Source organism: Neoarius graeffei, chromosome 3 (assembly GCF_027579695.1).
Source record: "Neoarius graeffei isolate fNeoGra1 chromosome 3, fNeoGra1.pri, whole genome shotgun sequence".
Taxonomy (NCBI): domain Eukaryota; kingdom Metazoa; phylum Chordata; class Actinopteri; order Siluriformes; family Ariidae; genus Neoarius; species Neoarius graeffei.
This window is the reverse complement of record NC_083571.1, coordinates 117,284,187-117,299,899: the sequence shown is the minus strand read 5'-3', so window position 1 is coordinate 117,299,899 and position 15,713 is coordinate 117,284,187. Positions and strand designations below refer to the sequence as shown.

Genomic DNA, 15,713 nt, shown 5'->3' with positions numbered 1-15,713 from the left:
GTCATTTTCAAACATTAGCTGAAAATATTCAAGTGGTCCAGCTTCTCTGACATTCAAATTCCATGGGAGTTTTGGTCCTGCTTCTAGGCTGAAGTCACAGATTTCGCGATCTGACAGTGTATTACTCCACCCTTCATCGCCGCCAGGTGTTTAACTCACCGCCGCAGGTTCACCTGTTTGGTTACGATTACGCACCAGTTGAGCAATTGGTATATCATCCCTGTCGCTACTACCCGCTTCACTCTCCTCATTTTCGAATCCTGAGAACTCACTCTCCGATGTTTTGCCAAAATACTCGTTAAAAAACTCCTCACTGTTTACTAGGCGCGCAGCCATTTTGAGCGATTGTGAACAAAAATGAAAACACGTGGGAACACCTTTGAGATTATCTAACGTACAACGAGGCTAAGTTTTATATAAGGTTTATATGTTTGGATTGTACGAAGACATGCTATTGGTTATGAAAAACTAGAACAACCAGTCAGAAGTCTTGTTTCACTCTACATATGTAGAGGCAAATTCAGAGTCATCAAATGTTGTCATTATGGGATATACACAGGGTCGTCATTAAGGGGTAAAGAGTTAAAGAAGCTGACCATAGGTGTGCCTGAACGGGCCTAACTTGCTAAAATGTTTCTGCCTGAGCGTCTTGGTCGGGCAAATCGGGCATTTGGGCAATGCCTGGCGTTGAGGCTTGATTGTAACAGTACAGCATACGAAGGGAAGGCCTTCATGTGGATGTGATATTGAGGTGTCCACAAACTTTTGGCCATTTAGCGTATGTTCTACTGTATGTCAACACAAATTGCACTATTTATATTATGTGCAGTCTTAAAATTGTGCAAAATTTTCTATAAATATTTGCTTGCGTTGTCATGTATGCACTTTGTTTAGTAGCATGTTACTGTCGCAAAGGAATTTTGATTTTGTTTTCTGAAAACATAACATAAGCCATTAAAGCTGACTTGGCCTGATGTGTATCCTGCACAGAAAACCAGATTAAATGCACAGGCTCGACTGACTAACCTGTATAAACCAGCCATCATAAACAGGTTGTTGGGTCATTACAGGATGTACCTGTCTGATCCTTGGGAACACTAGATGGAGATGGATACAGGTCTGAAATGCTGCATTGGATTGGGCATGTTTTTGCAATCCGATCCACTGACTTTATTTATGGACTGACATAACACACCGTCTTGAAGCACAGATTCCCAGCTCTGGTCCTGTTCCCCCCCCCCCCCCTCTTCTTCCTGCTCTAACACTCCTACTTCAATTAAAGTGCTGATGACACGTTTTTGACATCTTTGGCGATGTTTTATAACATAAAAAGTAATTCCAGATGATCCATATATTAATTCACGAAGGCGCCTATTTTACAAGTTATGATAAACGCGGCTATTTGGGCAAATTTGACGGGGCTGCCTCACCCAGGAGACGAAGGAGGAGGAGCTATATGACGTCAGCGAAAGAACCTTCCTCCTAACTTACCAGTTTGTTGTTGATGCAACAGGTGTTCAGTTTATCGTTATTAGTATTTTTATTAGACATTATTATACATTTTATATATAGTTATTATGCCTTCGCGTTGTGTTGCCGGCTTTTGCTCCAAAACCCACAAGGATGGGGTAAGTTTTTATTCAAGTTTCCCAGAGATCCCGAGCTGCATGCGAAGTGGGTGAAGCAAGTCAGGCGCACTCGTGACAAGTGGGAGCCCTCACCAACATCCGTCCTGTGCTCTGAACACTTCGATTTGGATTGTTTTGACACCCTTCCCAGCTTAAAAGAATCTCTTGGGTGTTCAGTTCAGCACAAACGTGTTACTACCATCAGCAGTGCCTACACAGTGTTGCCAGATTGGGAGGTTTCCCGCCCAGTTGGGCGGTTTCAAGTGCATTTTGGTGGGTTTTGAACATATTTTGGGCTGGAAAACTTCAGCAGTATCTGTTGCCAGATACTGCTGAAGTTTTCCAGCCCAAAATATGTTCAAAACCCACCAAAATGCACTTGAAACCGCCCAACTGGGCGGGAAACCTCCCAATCTGGCAACACTGCCAGTATTCCAGAGGGGGTCTACTAGTAGCTATGCCGGATCCAAAGACAGTCCTCCTGTCAGAACATGTGTTGTGAAACGACATAAGATAAAGGCACGTAGAGCTATAGATTCTACATGATAATCATAAATGTAATCATAAAGTCGGTGTGATATCAGTCATGTATTTGCTTGTGAAAGCTTGCGGCTTTCATGTAACTGCCGCCTAGCAATGAGAGGCAAAGAGGGTAGGCCATCATAGATTCTATTCGGAAGAGATCAACACAATTCTAGACTCCCAGAAGAGGAAGAGCTAGCACTAGAGAGTTCACTGGCGTTTTCATGCACCATTTCCATTGAGTAGAACCAGAGTAGAACAGCCAGTGAACCGTAGCGTGTTCTTCCGCTGACGTCACAACATGGCCGCGAGCCACGGACCCAGTTTTCTTGCGCTGTGCAATTAAAAGTTGGATATTCGCATAACAACAGCTGCTTTTCACGTAATTATAACAGAAATCTAACATGTTTGCCATGTTGTATAGTTTATTTAAGAAATTGCATAGAGTCATGTTCGTGTCATCAGCCCTTTAAATAGGCTAGTTAACAGTTAATTAACTGTTTGTGCTGTTTGGGGGGGGGTTGTACTTGAAGAGTCAGGTTGGGAAGCTGCATTCTTTTGTTTTATTCAAGTCAAAGCAACCCATTTAGAAGTGTTCCTGAAAGTATGGATTAAAGTAAGTGGTGATAGAAATGAAACTTGATTTTGATTTTTATATATAAAACAGGTTAGAGATTTGCGTTCTGTTCAGTTTTTCATGATGGTAACAAGATCAAGGAAAATAGAGAATATCGTGTGTTTTTTTGTTTGTTGTTTAATTAAATTCTATATCTATTTGTGGTGTCGAATCAGAATAGACAGCATAGGACCACTGGGGGACAGCTATGACTGTTTAAGTCAAATCTAAGACCGTTAAAACTTCTACAGATGTCTATTAGTTATTCTGTCCAAGACATTTCCATACTGAGGAGCTTTAAATATACAAAAAAAATTCCTTGAAGGAACTTTTTGCTGAGAGTTTAGCAGACAGAACATGAGGCTGAAATCATCTCCCCTGTTGTATCTCTGAAATGTTCTCAGTTATTAGGAGAAATGTCAGATTTGAATCAGTATCGACTCCGCTGATACACGGAGCTCTTACATGGTGCCCTGCTGAAAAGCCGACATCGACGCGTCTCTTAGTTAAATACCGACGATGATGTGTAAAGCCCTGTTTGTTTATTTGTACGTTATCAGAATGATATCAGATAATTCTGATATCAAACGCTGTTATCAGAATGATCCGACATTCTGATATCAACAGCGCATCATAGTTTCAGTGATTTTGGCTGTTGATTTAAAGAACTAATGATTTTTCTAACCCTCATGAACATGCATCAGATATCACATACATGGGCAAGCAGATGGAACATCTCGTGTAGATTTTATAAACTGTAAGAATCAGTCAGGTCAGTATGGTAATTTTGCTATTTGTCACTGCTAGCATGGTGCTCTTCGCAAGTGTGCTTAGAAGTCTGCGTGTGCGCACACCCAGTGTACATCTTAGTTTTTCTTTACAGGAAGTCAAATTTTTTTCTGCTCACTCAGGAAGGACAATATGGCTAAAAAGCATTCGTTTTTAACTTCAGTCCTTAAAGTGCTTTGTATCATTGTAGCTCTTCGCACACTTTCTGCTGAACTGCTAAATATAAACGTTTTAATATCTTGACTCACTATTTTTGGTATAACACTTCCTTGGTGTTGATCTAGTATTTGTGCCACTGACTTCTCACAAGTCAGATCAAGGCCATGAACACTGTGGCTGGACTTGCATGGTTGCGAAACACTTGAAGCCACAAACCCATTTTATGATGAGTCATCAGATGAGTTTTGCACCCTCTTCATTTCAGCATTGGGAATCCAGTATGCTGAACGATGATGCTTGCCAAAAGTTGTGTACAAACCTGTATGCAGGGGGGCGTGTCTGTATGTGTGGGTATGTGCCACCAGGCTTTATGCTTTTGATCTTGATGATCAGAGATGGGCAAAGGAACATGTACACACTCATTTTGTTGCAGAACTGATGGGGGGGGACACAGACTGCATTACTCAGCAACCGTACAGATATGCTTAGTCATGGCTGATTCTTTACTTTACTCAGAGCTTGACATTAACGGTAGTCCGACTGTCCGAGACAACCAAACGTTTGGTCCAGACAAGTCAAATCTGCATCTGCCTGTCTGAGTCAAGTTGAATATTTGTTGAAAATCACTGTTTTTATAGTTCAAGAGTTACATCAATAACGTTCCAACAAAACTAGTTCAATCACCTCAGTGATCCGGCCATGTTAATGTTTACAAAATTCCGGGGAAGCAGAGTACTGTGTGTGTGTGTGTGTGTGTGTGTGTGTGTGTGTGTGTGTGTGTGTGTGTTTAAAAAAAAAAAAAAAAGGCATAATATCTCATTGTAGATTATTAGACATTAAATTCATTGAAATTGGAGAAATGGTGGTCAAATACCTCAATAAATTAAATATCTGTGGTGAACATTTCATTTGGACAGTCGCTGGCTGGGGTTGTGTGGGGTTTTTTTTTTTCTTCTTTTTTCTTTTGTATGGTTCACATTAACCATCACAAATATTGTAAAAATCCCACTAAATATTTTATGACAAACCGTGAGTGAGTTCAGCACTGTTTTCGTTCACAACATGATTGTCACCCCCATCATGTCTAACTTGTTTTCTTTCAATTTCATTTCTCTAATTTATACTTCAAGTTTTACTGGAGTAGTCAAGATTTAACTTTATTTTCTTCAGAAGCTTTGAATTTGGGTGATTTTAACTCTTAAAACTGCAGATCAGGGAATGGGTTATAACATGCACACCATAGTGGGGCACTGGATAGATTTTCTTTGTTCAAGTTTGTGTTTTTATTGAAAAAATTTTTATAAATCATTAAAGCATAATGACTGGGGGGAAATTTTGATTATTTTTTTGGGTGCAATCTGGTGATTTCTGGAGCTGCAATTGAGCCTTACAATGAAATGAAAGCATTCATTTTAAGTGTGAAATTATATTTTATTAGGCATTTAACACACTATTTAGTAACTTTTTAAAATGTCTCATCTCATCATCTCTAGCCGCTTTATCCTGTTCTACAGGGTCGCAGGCAAGCTGGATCCTATCCCAGCTGACTACGGGCGAAAGGCGGGGTTCACCCTGGACAAGTCGCCAGGTCATCACAGGGCTGACACATAGACACAGACAACCATTCACACTCACATTCACACCTACGCTCAATTTAGAGTCACCAGTTAACCTAACCTGCATGTCTTTTGGACTGTGGGGGAAACCGGAGCACCCGGAGGAAACCCACGCGGACATGGGGAGAACATGCAAACTCCACACAGAAAGGCCCTCGCCGGCCACGGGGCTCGAACCCGGACCTTCTTGCTGTGAGGCGACAGCGCTAACCACTACGCCACCGTGCCGCCCACTTTTTAAAATGTTAAACTTTAAATTTAGTTTCTTATTCATTAACCAGAACTTTACAAGTCACCAATTATCAATAGTCAAGTTTATTTGTATAGCGCTTTTAACAATAAACATTGTCGCAAAGCAGCTTTACGGAATTTGGACGACTTTAAACATGAGCTAATTTTATCCCTAATCTATCCCCAATGAGCAAGCCTGTGGCAACGGTGGCAAAGAAAAACTCCCTCAGACGACATGAGGAAGAAACCTCGAGAGGAACCAGACTCAAAAAGGAACCCATCCTCTTCTGGGCAACAACAGACAACATGACTATAACATTAACAGTTTTAACATGAAGTCAGTTTCATTGATGATGGAAACTTGAGTGCAAAACTGTTCATGACAACTGCAGTCCTAAAGTTAGCAAGTCAGCTGTTGTCCTCAGCTATAAAAGCATTACTGTAAGTAATAAAATCTTCTACAAATTCCTGCAATAAAAGCAGAAACCTTTAATTATAATTTCGAGTACACTAAAGACAAAAAACAAAATACAAATTGCTGCAATCAAGCCCTATTACACAGAATACATCTTTACTATAAACCACAACGATAACAAGATTCAGCCGACTCTGAAGATTAATATTCTGAAATGTATACAACTGAAAATAATAGATACCTTTAACAAGTTTTGATTTTACAAAATATACATAATGCAGTTGTTGCATCACAAAATGTTGGGAATCATTTTGATAAGTACAATAAACAGGAGTTAAAAATAAGTGGAATTCAGTTACAAATGAAAGAATTTTCCTGTAGTTACTTGAAATGTAAATACTGTAAACAATACAAAAAATTCAATAATGATGGTAGTTTATGAAAGTACTGTTTTAAGATGATGTAAACCTTGGTAAAAGAGAAACCAATCAAAACTGAAAGAGTGAAAGTGATGATCATGCTGTTACCATGGGAACAGTCTTTTATGAATGCGTAAGTGGGCTTTGAGCGCGCCAAGTCCGGTGAGACTGAGGAAGGGGACAAGTTTTATGTTTCATCTAATTTGGGTAATTTTTAAAAACTATAATATTATTTGGCAGTGGGCACATAGGAAAGTGTGAAGTATAAAGTTTGTCAATATGTTTATCATGCTTGTATGATAAACTCGTGAAGATATTTAAATAAATACATGACCTACTCATTCTAAACCTGCCGAGCTTCGCTGGTGAAGCTCTCAAAACTCGTAGTATTTTGCTTCCATTCAAGCCTCGTTTGACCAATAAGAACGCTACATTTTTGACGGTAAATTTGATTTTCTCGATTTAACTTCCATATATGGAAAGCACGTGCGCTGGGCACGCCCTGGGAAACCGTTGACCATTGACAAAAATGTCCACAGAAATGCACAAAATTACTTCACCAAACAACAAAATTTGGGTCAGCACATGTTAGTATAAAATTTACAGGCCGTGTTTGGGGATTTACAGCCGTGTTTTTTGAGAATTGGCCGTGTAAAACACGGCTGCACGGCTCGCTAGCTGGTTAGGACAGGTGAAAAATCTTGCTGCTTGGACGAGTGGATTAAAAATTTTATGTCGAGCCCTATTTACTTTATTAATGGTTGAAGTATTGAAGCAGGATTTCTGACCTCTTCTTATTGTTTCAGATTACCGAGCTGTGTGGTGCGACTCGTCTTGGTCACTTCGGTAGGAGCCAGTTCTACATCGCGTTGAAACTTATCGCAATAGCCCAGTCTGGACTGCCGCTCCGCGTCGAGAGCCTCAACAGTGGTAAGCAAACGCAGACCTGCAGTAAATATCACATACATGTAAAAACCTATAAATGCATCGATCTTTGTGGAGGGCAATTTTATTCTGCACACATGGTAGCTTCTGGAAGTCGACTAAAACGACCCTTTTATTCCTAGTCAGGATTTATCCCACATCACTGATTAAACTCCAAAGCACAGTGTTCAGTCTCTTTCTTTCTGTTGCCAAAATTTGAGAGTCTGTGTGATCATCCAGTTCTCAGTTGCCAGCCTGAAAGCTCCTGTATTACAGATCAGGAAATGACTGGTTTCATAGATGAGGAATGAATAAAAAGTGCATAGTTATTAAAAATGAGCAGGAAATAAGGGCATCGTTTGTAGGTCTGAAGATACTGTAAGAGAATAGAACATGAGTCAACAGGAAATTGCAGTAGGATAAAGCAGAGATACAGTTTGAAAGCATGTTTTGTTCTGCAGCATCAATGTTCTTGCTTGTACTGGAATGTAGCTTTTTATTTTTTAATTTAAAGGTATTTTTCAAAAATTGTCAACAAAATGACCTTTTAAGATTCTTTGGTACTGTTCACTAATTAAAAATTTTGCCATGCATTGAATGTGGATTTTAGATTGTAGGCTTTGACATTTTTCTTCCGTGTCAGTTTAGTTTTGAAGCTTGGTGAAATTTTTTTTTTTTTTTTCCCCCCCTATTGGTCAAACCTCACACACTATTGTACTTCTTTAACAATACTCAGGAACAATTTTTCTGCCATAGTGCACTCTGAAAAAGGGAATATGTGATCAGTCAGATTTAAACCAAACATACTGTGTAATGGAATGTTTACAAAGAACTTCTTGGTTTATCAAAATGGGATTCCATTGCCAAGTCAGTTGTACGTAGCGCAGTGAGCAGCATCAACACCTCACAGCTCTGTGGTTCTGGGTTTAATCCTGAGCTTGGGTGTGTGTATATGGTGTTTGGTTATATTCCAGGGCTTTGAACATGCATGATAAAATCATGTTGGCTTGAACTCGATTCGTTGACATGGAACCAGTGTACACATTTGAGTCAGCGACATTTTCAAATAACTTTTTCAGTGTCTCTTGAGAATCCTTAGTTACGTGGCTGTTGTACTTTTACTATGTGTACTTGGAGTTCAAGTATGTATTAGGGATGTTAATTTTGACTACAAAACCAGTTGTCTTTTTATTTGTGTGCTGTAAGTGTTAATTTGTTAAATTTGGAGTTGAGGAGACCATCTCAAGTTAACAAGTATGAATTCACTACTACTACTTTTGGCTGCTTGTGTTAGGGGTCACCAAACGGATCCTCATGATCCCCATATTTTTGATTTACACCAGATGCCCTTCTTGACGCAACCCTCCCCGACCTGTCTGGGCTTGGGACTGGCACTAAGTATACGCTGCCTTGTGCAACCCCTGTGGCTGGGTATTTTACCTAATCTGCAAGTCTTTGAACTGTGGGGGAAACCAGACGGCTCAAACCCACGCAGACATGGGGAGAACATGTAAACTCTATACAGAAAGGCCCCTGTCAGCTGTGAGGTTCGAACCCGGAACCTCCTTGCTGTGGGCTGACCGTGCAAACCACTGCACCACCATGCTGCCCTTGGCGTTTCCTCATTAGAATTCGAAAATTCTAGGAAAATGTGTTTACGAAGTCCTCTCCTTCCCATTTGTATACTCATTTCTCCATTTCCGTATTTATACATTTAACTGGTTAACTAGCTCACCATACGTATTTTGGTTGCGCCCCCATTTTAGCTTAGTTAGTTAGGTTTCACGGTGAATAAAATATTCAACTGGACAGCACAGTTAAGCTTTAACTTGGGTAAATGAATTTGATTTGGCCACCCCTGACCGAAAAGCCTGAATTGCCTTTTTGTTCAGAAGTGCCCTGAAAGTCATTTTGTTAATATATGGTTTGCTTTTATAGGGAAAAAAAGAATCACAGACCAAACACTCACACTTGATGCCCACTGCTTTAGTTCAGTGAATGACGCATTTCTCAAAGTCCTTCAAAACGAAAGTTATGTCTGAAAAGTTATTTAGCATCCTCGAATATTAGCTATTGACTACTTTCACATGCCCATAATGCCTTGTGCCTTGAGGGGTAATGAGGTGCTTTATTTGTTTACCAAGTCAGATAACCACAGTCACTTCTTCGAATTCACATGGGGGGGAAATGACACTTCCTGATTTTAAAGTTTTATAGAATACTTAGAGGCTAAGCGTCGAAAAGTGTAGTTAAACAGAATTTGCCGTCAATTTTAGACCGACGGACAACATGCGACTGAGTTCTGCACACTTCAGTGGTGGAGTAAAGTCTGATCATCCAAGTCACGAAGCCTAGAACCCATCTGTCTTTGTGTTTAGTCAGAAAAAGTGTGAAAAACAAGGACAAGTGAAAGAACTGAAAAGGACGACTTTATTGAAGGATCAACTCCCAAAACAAAGCTCAAACCATGCAGTGTCAGTAAGCTTACATGTCCTTCCCCTTTTAGTGTTTCTGTAGGGAGATCGAATGTAGTATTTGTCCCTGTAGTCCGAACAGCTTCCTCTAAAGGCCTCTGCATGCTCTTGCGACAAGGCTTTCACAGATAGCTTTTCGCAGACAGTTGTAATTTATCGTTGAGCGGGGAGTAATAGGCGTGCGCGATGTTATTCACCGCCACAACGCAAGGGGGCGCGAAGTCGCGAAATCGCTAGGAGTAGTTGGTGGGTGTGGTTAGTGGAGTGTTTATCCTCCGGTTACTTAGGCCAAAAAAAAAGTGTTTTTTTTTCCGGTTACGTAGATTTCAAAACTAGGGTCGGTAGGCAGGCTTTTTTTTTTTTTTTATTTTTTTTTTCAAGATGGCTGCCATAACCTATATTTAGACAGGAATAATTTCACAAAATATAATGAATTTCTTTGCAGGTCACCTGAGTTACCACCTTCTGATGAATCTGATGCAGCATGAGACACCTTTTAACATGAATGTTTCTGTAAATATAACAGCTCAATGCACCATGAGAGAGAGAGAGCAGCCCCGCCCCTCTCTGCTCCCTGAGTGCAGCTCGTCGCCTTGGTAACGGTGCAGGGAAAAGACACAATATAACAAGCAAAGAGCGCTTTTTCTCAGAGTTCCCTCTCCTCGAACAACGCTGATTTACACGGAAACGAAAGGAGCTATTCACAAAATTCTTTCACATTGAGTGCTACAAGGCTCCCATGAACACATGAATGTAATTTTTTTTTTTTTGTCCCTAGTGTAAAAAATGTGGACACTAGAGCGAGTTAAAAACGAGTGACTTTTCTGATTTTGCAGTAAAAGCGCTGCCACGTTTATAATGTGAGTCTATGGGAGAGCGCGGCTGTCCTCTCCTCACTTTCAGGCTTCTCATTCAAAAACTGTAAATCCTATCGCTCAGGTAGACACTTGTCTTGATTCACACAAGGTGTGACTACAACTTTTGAGAGAGTTGTGTGTGTAGAGTGAAAATTGTGGTTGAAAACACAGTTTAAATGAGAAAGTTAGAGCTTTTTTATTTTCAAGCTGCCTACACTCTAAACTCCTGAGCGCCGCTGGTGTGTAACGCCATAGACACCCATTATAAAGCCTGAATTTCTCCAGAGTTGCTCATGGTGTTTGATCTGTGACTGATCAAAAAGTATAGAACCCAGCAAAAAAGTTGAATGCCAGATCCACACAGGAGAATTTTGTCTCCATTTTAAAGTTTGAATCATGTCTCTAGGTGAAAGACAAAATAAGCGTTATCTCTGCTTCTGTTCCCTCCGACGGCCCCGACACACTACTGCCTCCGCCGAGTGCGCGCGCACACACCGCGTGTCGGGGCCGGATGAGTTACTCTCCCCTGATCAACGAAGTCTGCGGGGAATTTGTGGTTATTATCAGTACAAACAGCGCGAATCACAACTTAAATGAGTGCGGTTCAGTTTGACATTGTCAGTCCGTTAGATAAACATTTAATTTTATTAAAATCGAAAACTAATATTTAGAGCCTGTGGGCTACAAAAATAAGTCATTAAAGTAGCCGGCTGGACTTAATTGTGTAGTCGGCTGTATGGCCGGCAGCCGGTGCTTGTGGAAAGCCCTGATTTTCCCAGTGAGTGACAAAAACTTCCGGTTCACGCGGTTGGGTTATATGTAAAAGTCGCGACTGGGAAAAAAACGAAAAAAAAGTGTAGGATCGGGCGGTACGGATGAGGGTCGGTCGGGTAACCGGAAAAAAACACACTTTTTTTTTTTGGCCTTATAATGACTAGAACTGGAGTCGTATAGATGTACGTACTTCCTCACTTCCTCGATCAACCGCTCTTCGTGCTGCTCCATCTTCGCTCGTGTCTTTAAAAATGGCGGTCGTGAAAACAAACCAAACCGGGAAAGTAGGGAAGCGGAAGTGCGTGTACAGCGGAAGTAGAGTGGACCAATCAGAGCCCTCTTGTCTGCGACGCTGTCTGCAGTGGTCACAATTTTTGGGAGGTGCGCGCAGATGGTGTCTGCGAAGGGGGGGGGCTTCGCAGACACCATCTGCGAGGACTGGGTTGTCAGCATAAATTGGCCTTTACAGCCCAAAGTTTGTCGTAATCTGGTAGCACATGAGCTCGAAGAAAATCAGAGTGAAGGGAATCAAATTGAACTTTAAAAAAAAAAAGTTGACTTCTGCTGTGTTTACAGTCCTGACTTGACTGAGTGAATTCCTTGCTTGTGTTCCTGTGCGTGAAGCGTTTTGTATTTTCTTATGGCTTTCTTGTGGTAACCAGCACCCAGCAGAAGCGATTTCGCTGTGGATTCTTCTACGATCATGGTCAATCTTTCAAAGCTCTTCTGCCAATCTTTTACCTTCTGCAGGTCAGTAATTGTCGGAGCACCCGTGTTGACAGACGAAGAAGGCTGCTGACTCACTGTCACCTGAAGTAAAGATGTTCAAAGCGTTCGATACGATGTTTATAAGCGCTGTTTTACGGACTGATTTCTTGAAGTCCACAGAAAAGGCTTTGCAGATTTCTTTAAGCTTTGGTTTAGTTAGTTTTAACACTTCTTTGAAGGTTTTAGCGAGATTGAAAGATTATGGTCAGTGCGTGATGCCGTGTTTGTGTTTTTTATATTTTGTTTACCCCCCAGAGGCATTAAAGCATTATGGGTAATGTGAAAGTAGTCAATAGTATATGTCTGAATCCTGTTTGCATGAAAAACTCGTAGTTGTCAGTTTGATAAAGCACCAATTTGGTTCAATGTTGCCAGTTTATCCCTTATGTCACTATGTAGATGTCTGTGTTCGGCTTTGCAGTCAAAGACTTGCCACTCCCTCGCTTTGTGGTGGGTAAGAACGAACAGGAGGCCAGACATGCAGCTGTGTATCCGGACACAGAGAACCAGGGGCCCTACTCTAGTGTGATCCCCAGACCCCCGGGCCGAGTCCCGACCAAAAAAGTGTCCACCCACGAAGTGATCCAGCCTTGTGCACCCCCTGTCGAGCCCCAGGTCAGTGTACTGCTCTCATCCACTCACATCATAACACTGCTTTTATAATTCCAGCTGGTTTATAGATCAGTGATGTCTTGGCCTTCGCAGGATCTTCAGTAACTCAGCATGTTCTTTCTGCCTTGCTGCTGTAAGGATTTGGATAGTGGCACAATTTTTGTAATTTTACCACAATGGATTTGAAATAAAGCTCTGAAAATGTGATTGAAGTACAGTGAGAGTAAAAAGTATTTGATCCCTTGCTGATTTTGTTGGTTTGCCCACTAATAAAGACATAATCATTCTATAATTTTAATGGTAGATGTATTCTAACATGGAGAGACAGAATATCAAAACGAAAATCCAGAAAATAACTTTAAAGAATATATTTTAATTGATTTGTATTTCATTGAGGGAAATAAGTATTTGATACCTCTAGCCAAAAGCAGTTAATACTTGGTGGCAAAGCCTTTGTTTGCAAGCACAGCGGACAGACGTTTGTTGTAGTTAACCACAAGGTTAGCGCACACATCAGGGGGAATTTGGGCCCACTCTTCTTTGCAGATCCTCTCTAAATCATTAAGGTTGGTGGCCTGTCGCTTGGCAACTCGGACCTTCAGCTCCCTCCATAGATTTTCGATTGGATTGAGGTCCGGAGACTGGCTGGGCCACTCCATGACCTTAATGTGGTTCTTCTTGAGCCACTCCCTTGTTGCCTTTGCTGTATGCTTCGGGTCGTTGTCATGTTGGAAGACCCAACCACGGCCCATTTTCAACTTCCTGGCAGAGGGGAGGAGATTGTCCCTCAGGACTGCACGGTACATGGCTCCATCCATCTTCCCACTGATGCGGTGAAGTAGCCCTGTGCCCTTGGCAGAGAAACACCCCCAAAACATAATGCTTCCACCTCCATGCTTGACGGTGGGCACAGTGTTCCTGGGGTCATAGGCAGCATTTTTCTTCCTCCACACATGACGAGTAGAGTTTAGGCCAAATAGTTCAATTTTGGTCTCGTCTGACCACAGAACCTTCTCCCAATCACTTTGTACATCTTTGAGGTGATCATTGGCATACTTTAGGCGGGCCTCCACATGTGCCTTCTTAAGCAGGGGTACCTTTCGGGCACTGCAGGATTTTAATCCATTGCGGCGCAAAGTCTTGCCAATTGTTTTCCTGGTGACTGTGGTCCCAGCTGCCTTGAGGTCATTCACTAACTCCCGCTGTGTGGTTGCAGGCCGATTTCTCACAGTTCTCATGATCATTGCCACCCCACGAGGTGAAATCTTCTGTGGAGCACCAGACCGAGGTCTATTGATGGTCATGTTATACTACTTAAATTTTCTCACAATGGCACCAATGGTTGTTACTTTAATACCCAGCATCTTGCTAATGTTTTTGTAGCCCATTCCAGATTTGTGCAGGTCAACAATCCTGTCTCTGAGGTCCTGAGAGAGTTCTTTGGTCTTACCCATGTTGGAAAGTTTTTGGAATCTGTCTGATTGTCTGATTCTGTGAACAGGTGTCTTTCATACAGGTGATTAGTTAGAACAGGTGTCTTCAATTCAGGTAACAAGTTGATTGGGAGTGTCTAACTGGTCTGTGAAAGCCAGAACTCCTAATGCATACTAGGGGATCAAATACTTATTTCCCTCAATGAAATACAAATCAATTAATATATATTCTTTAAAGTTATTTTCTGGATTTTCTTTTTGATATTCTGTCTCTCCATGTTAGAATACATCTACCATTAAAAGTATAGAATGATCAAGGGATCAAATACTTTTTACTCTCACTGTATAAACTTTCAACCCTTTTATTCAAGGGGTTGAACAAAAAAATCTTGCCTTCACTGTTTAGGAATTACAGCCGTTTTTTACACAGTCCCTCCACGTTCACATGTATGAAAGTAATTGGACAATTGACTTGAGCAGTTTCATGGACATTAATGTCCTGTTTCCTCATTTCATAACACATTAAGGAGATAAAAGGTCTGGAGATGATTCCGAGTGTTGAATTTGCATTTAGAAGCCTTTCATGGGAACTCTCAATATGTGGTTCAAAGAGGTGTCTGTGCAAGTGAAGGAGGCCATCGTTAGGTGGGGGGGGGGCAAATAAGGTGTAGCCAAATCGCTCATTTGGTACATCCTTAGAGGCTGTCCACACGGCAACGGATTCAGGTGAATCTGATAAAATTGTTTATCGTTTCGGCCTGGCGTCCACACGGCACCGGCGTTTTGGGTGCCCCAAAACGATATTTTTTGAGAACGGGTTCCAGAGTGGAAAAATCTGCCAACGGTGCCGTTGCGAAGTCGTCTGGATGAGTAGAACGGATTTGTTTACGATGACGTCACAACCACATGACTAGAACAAGCAGCACTCTCGCTGTTTTGTATGAACCACTGCATTGCATTCACTTTTGTATACAGCTTTTCTTTTAAATAAACAAGTAACTGAGCCATTTCTTGAATTTCTTTTTTTTTATTGGATAAGACTGCTTTTCAAAATGTTCGCACACAATATAAAAAGTTTTATATAAATTATATAAAAATGCTTTTCAAAATGTTCACACACAATAAGAAAATTAAGTTATATAAAACTATGCACACTAATAAAACTAATTTGTACACACAGAAGGCACGATTTCCTCGCGTAGTCGCAGCCATCTTGTGTGTTCCTGAGTGCTTCACACCGGGTAGAAGAAGGGGTTTATGCACATGCGTCCTACTTCTATTGTTCTGGTGTCTCCGATGGGACCGTCTTACAGTGCACGTAGAGGTGTGGCATGTGTATTGCATCGTTTTCAGCAAGCGTTGCGTTGCCATATGTACCTGATATTTTACTGATCCGTTGCCCATGTGGACGCGATATTTTTTTTTAAATAAAATCTCGTTGCCGTTGTCGTGTGGATGTAGCCTTAAAAAGAAGGA

The 15,713-nt window shown here is 41.2% G+C and overlaps 1 protein-coding gene across 3 annotated transcripts in view; it reads left to right on the top strand.

Moving 5' to 3' along the window:
- The window catches only part of reps1 (RALBP1 associated Eps domain containing 1), a 61,170-nt gene that overhangs the window by 17,105 nt on the left and 28,352 nt on the right, over positions 1 to 15,713 (top strand). For 2 of the 3 annotated variants that reach the window (XM_060917979.1, XM_060917978.1), the window contains exons 2-3: positions 7,202 to 7,325; positions 12,614 to 12,807. In XM_060917979.1, the coding sequence (XP_060773962.1) occupies positions 7,202 to 7,325; positions 12,614 to 12,807 (318 nt within the window). Of the gene's footprint in view, positions 1 to 7,201; positions 7,326 to 12,591; positions 12,808 to 15,713 lie in introns of all 3 variants that reach the window. The other variant, XM_060917980.1, reaches the window with a different exon arrangement.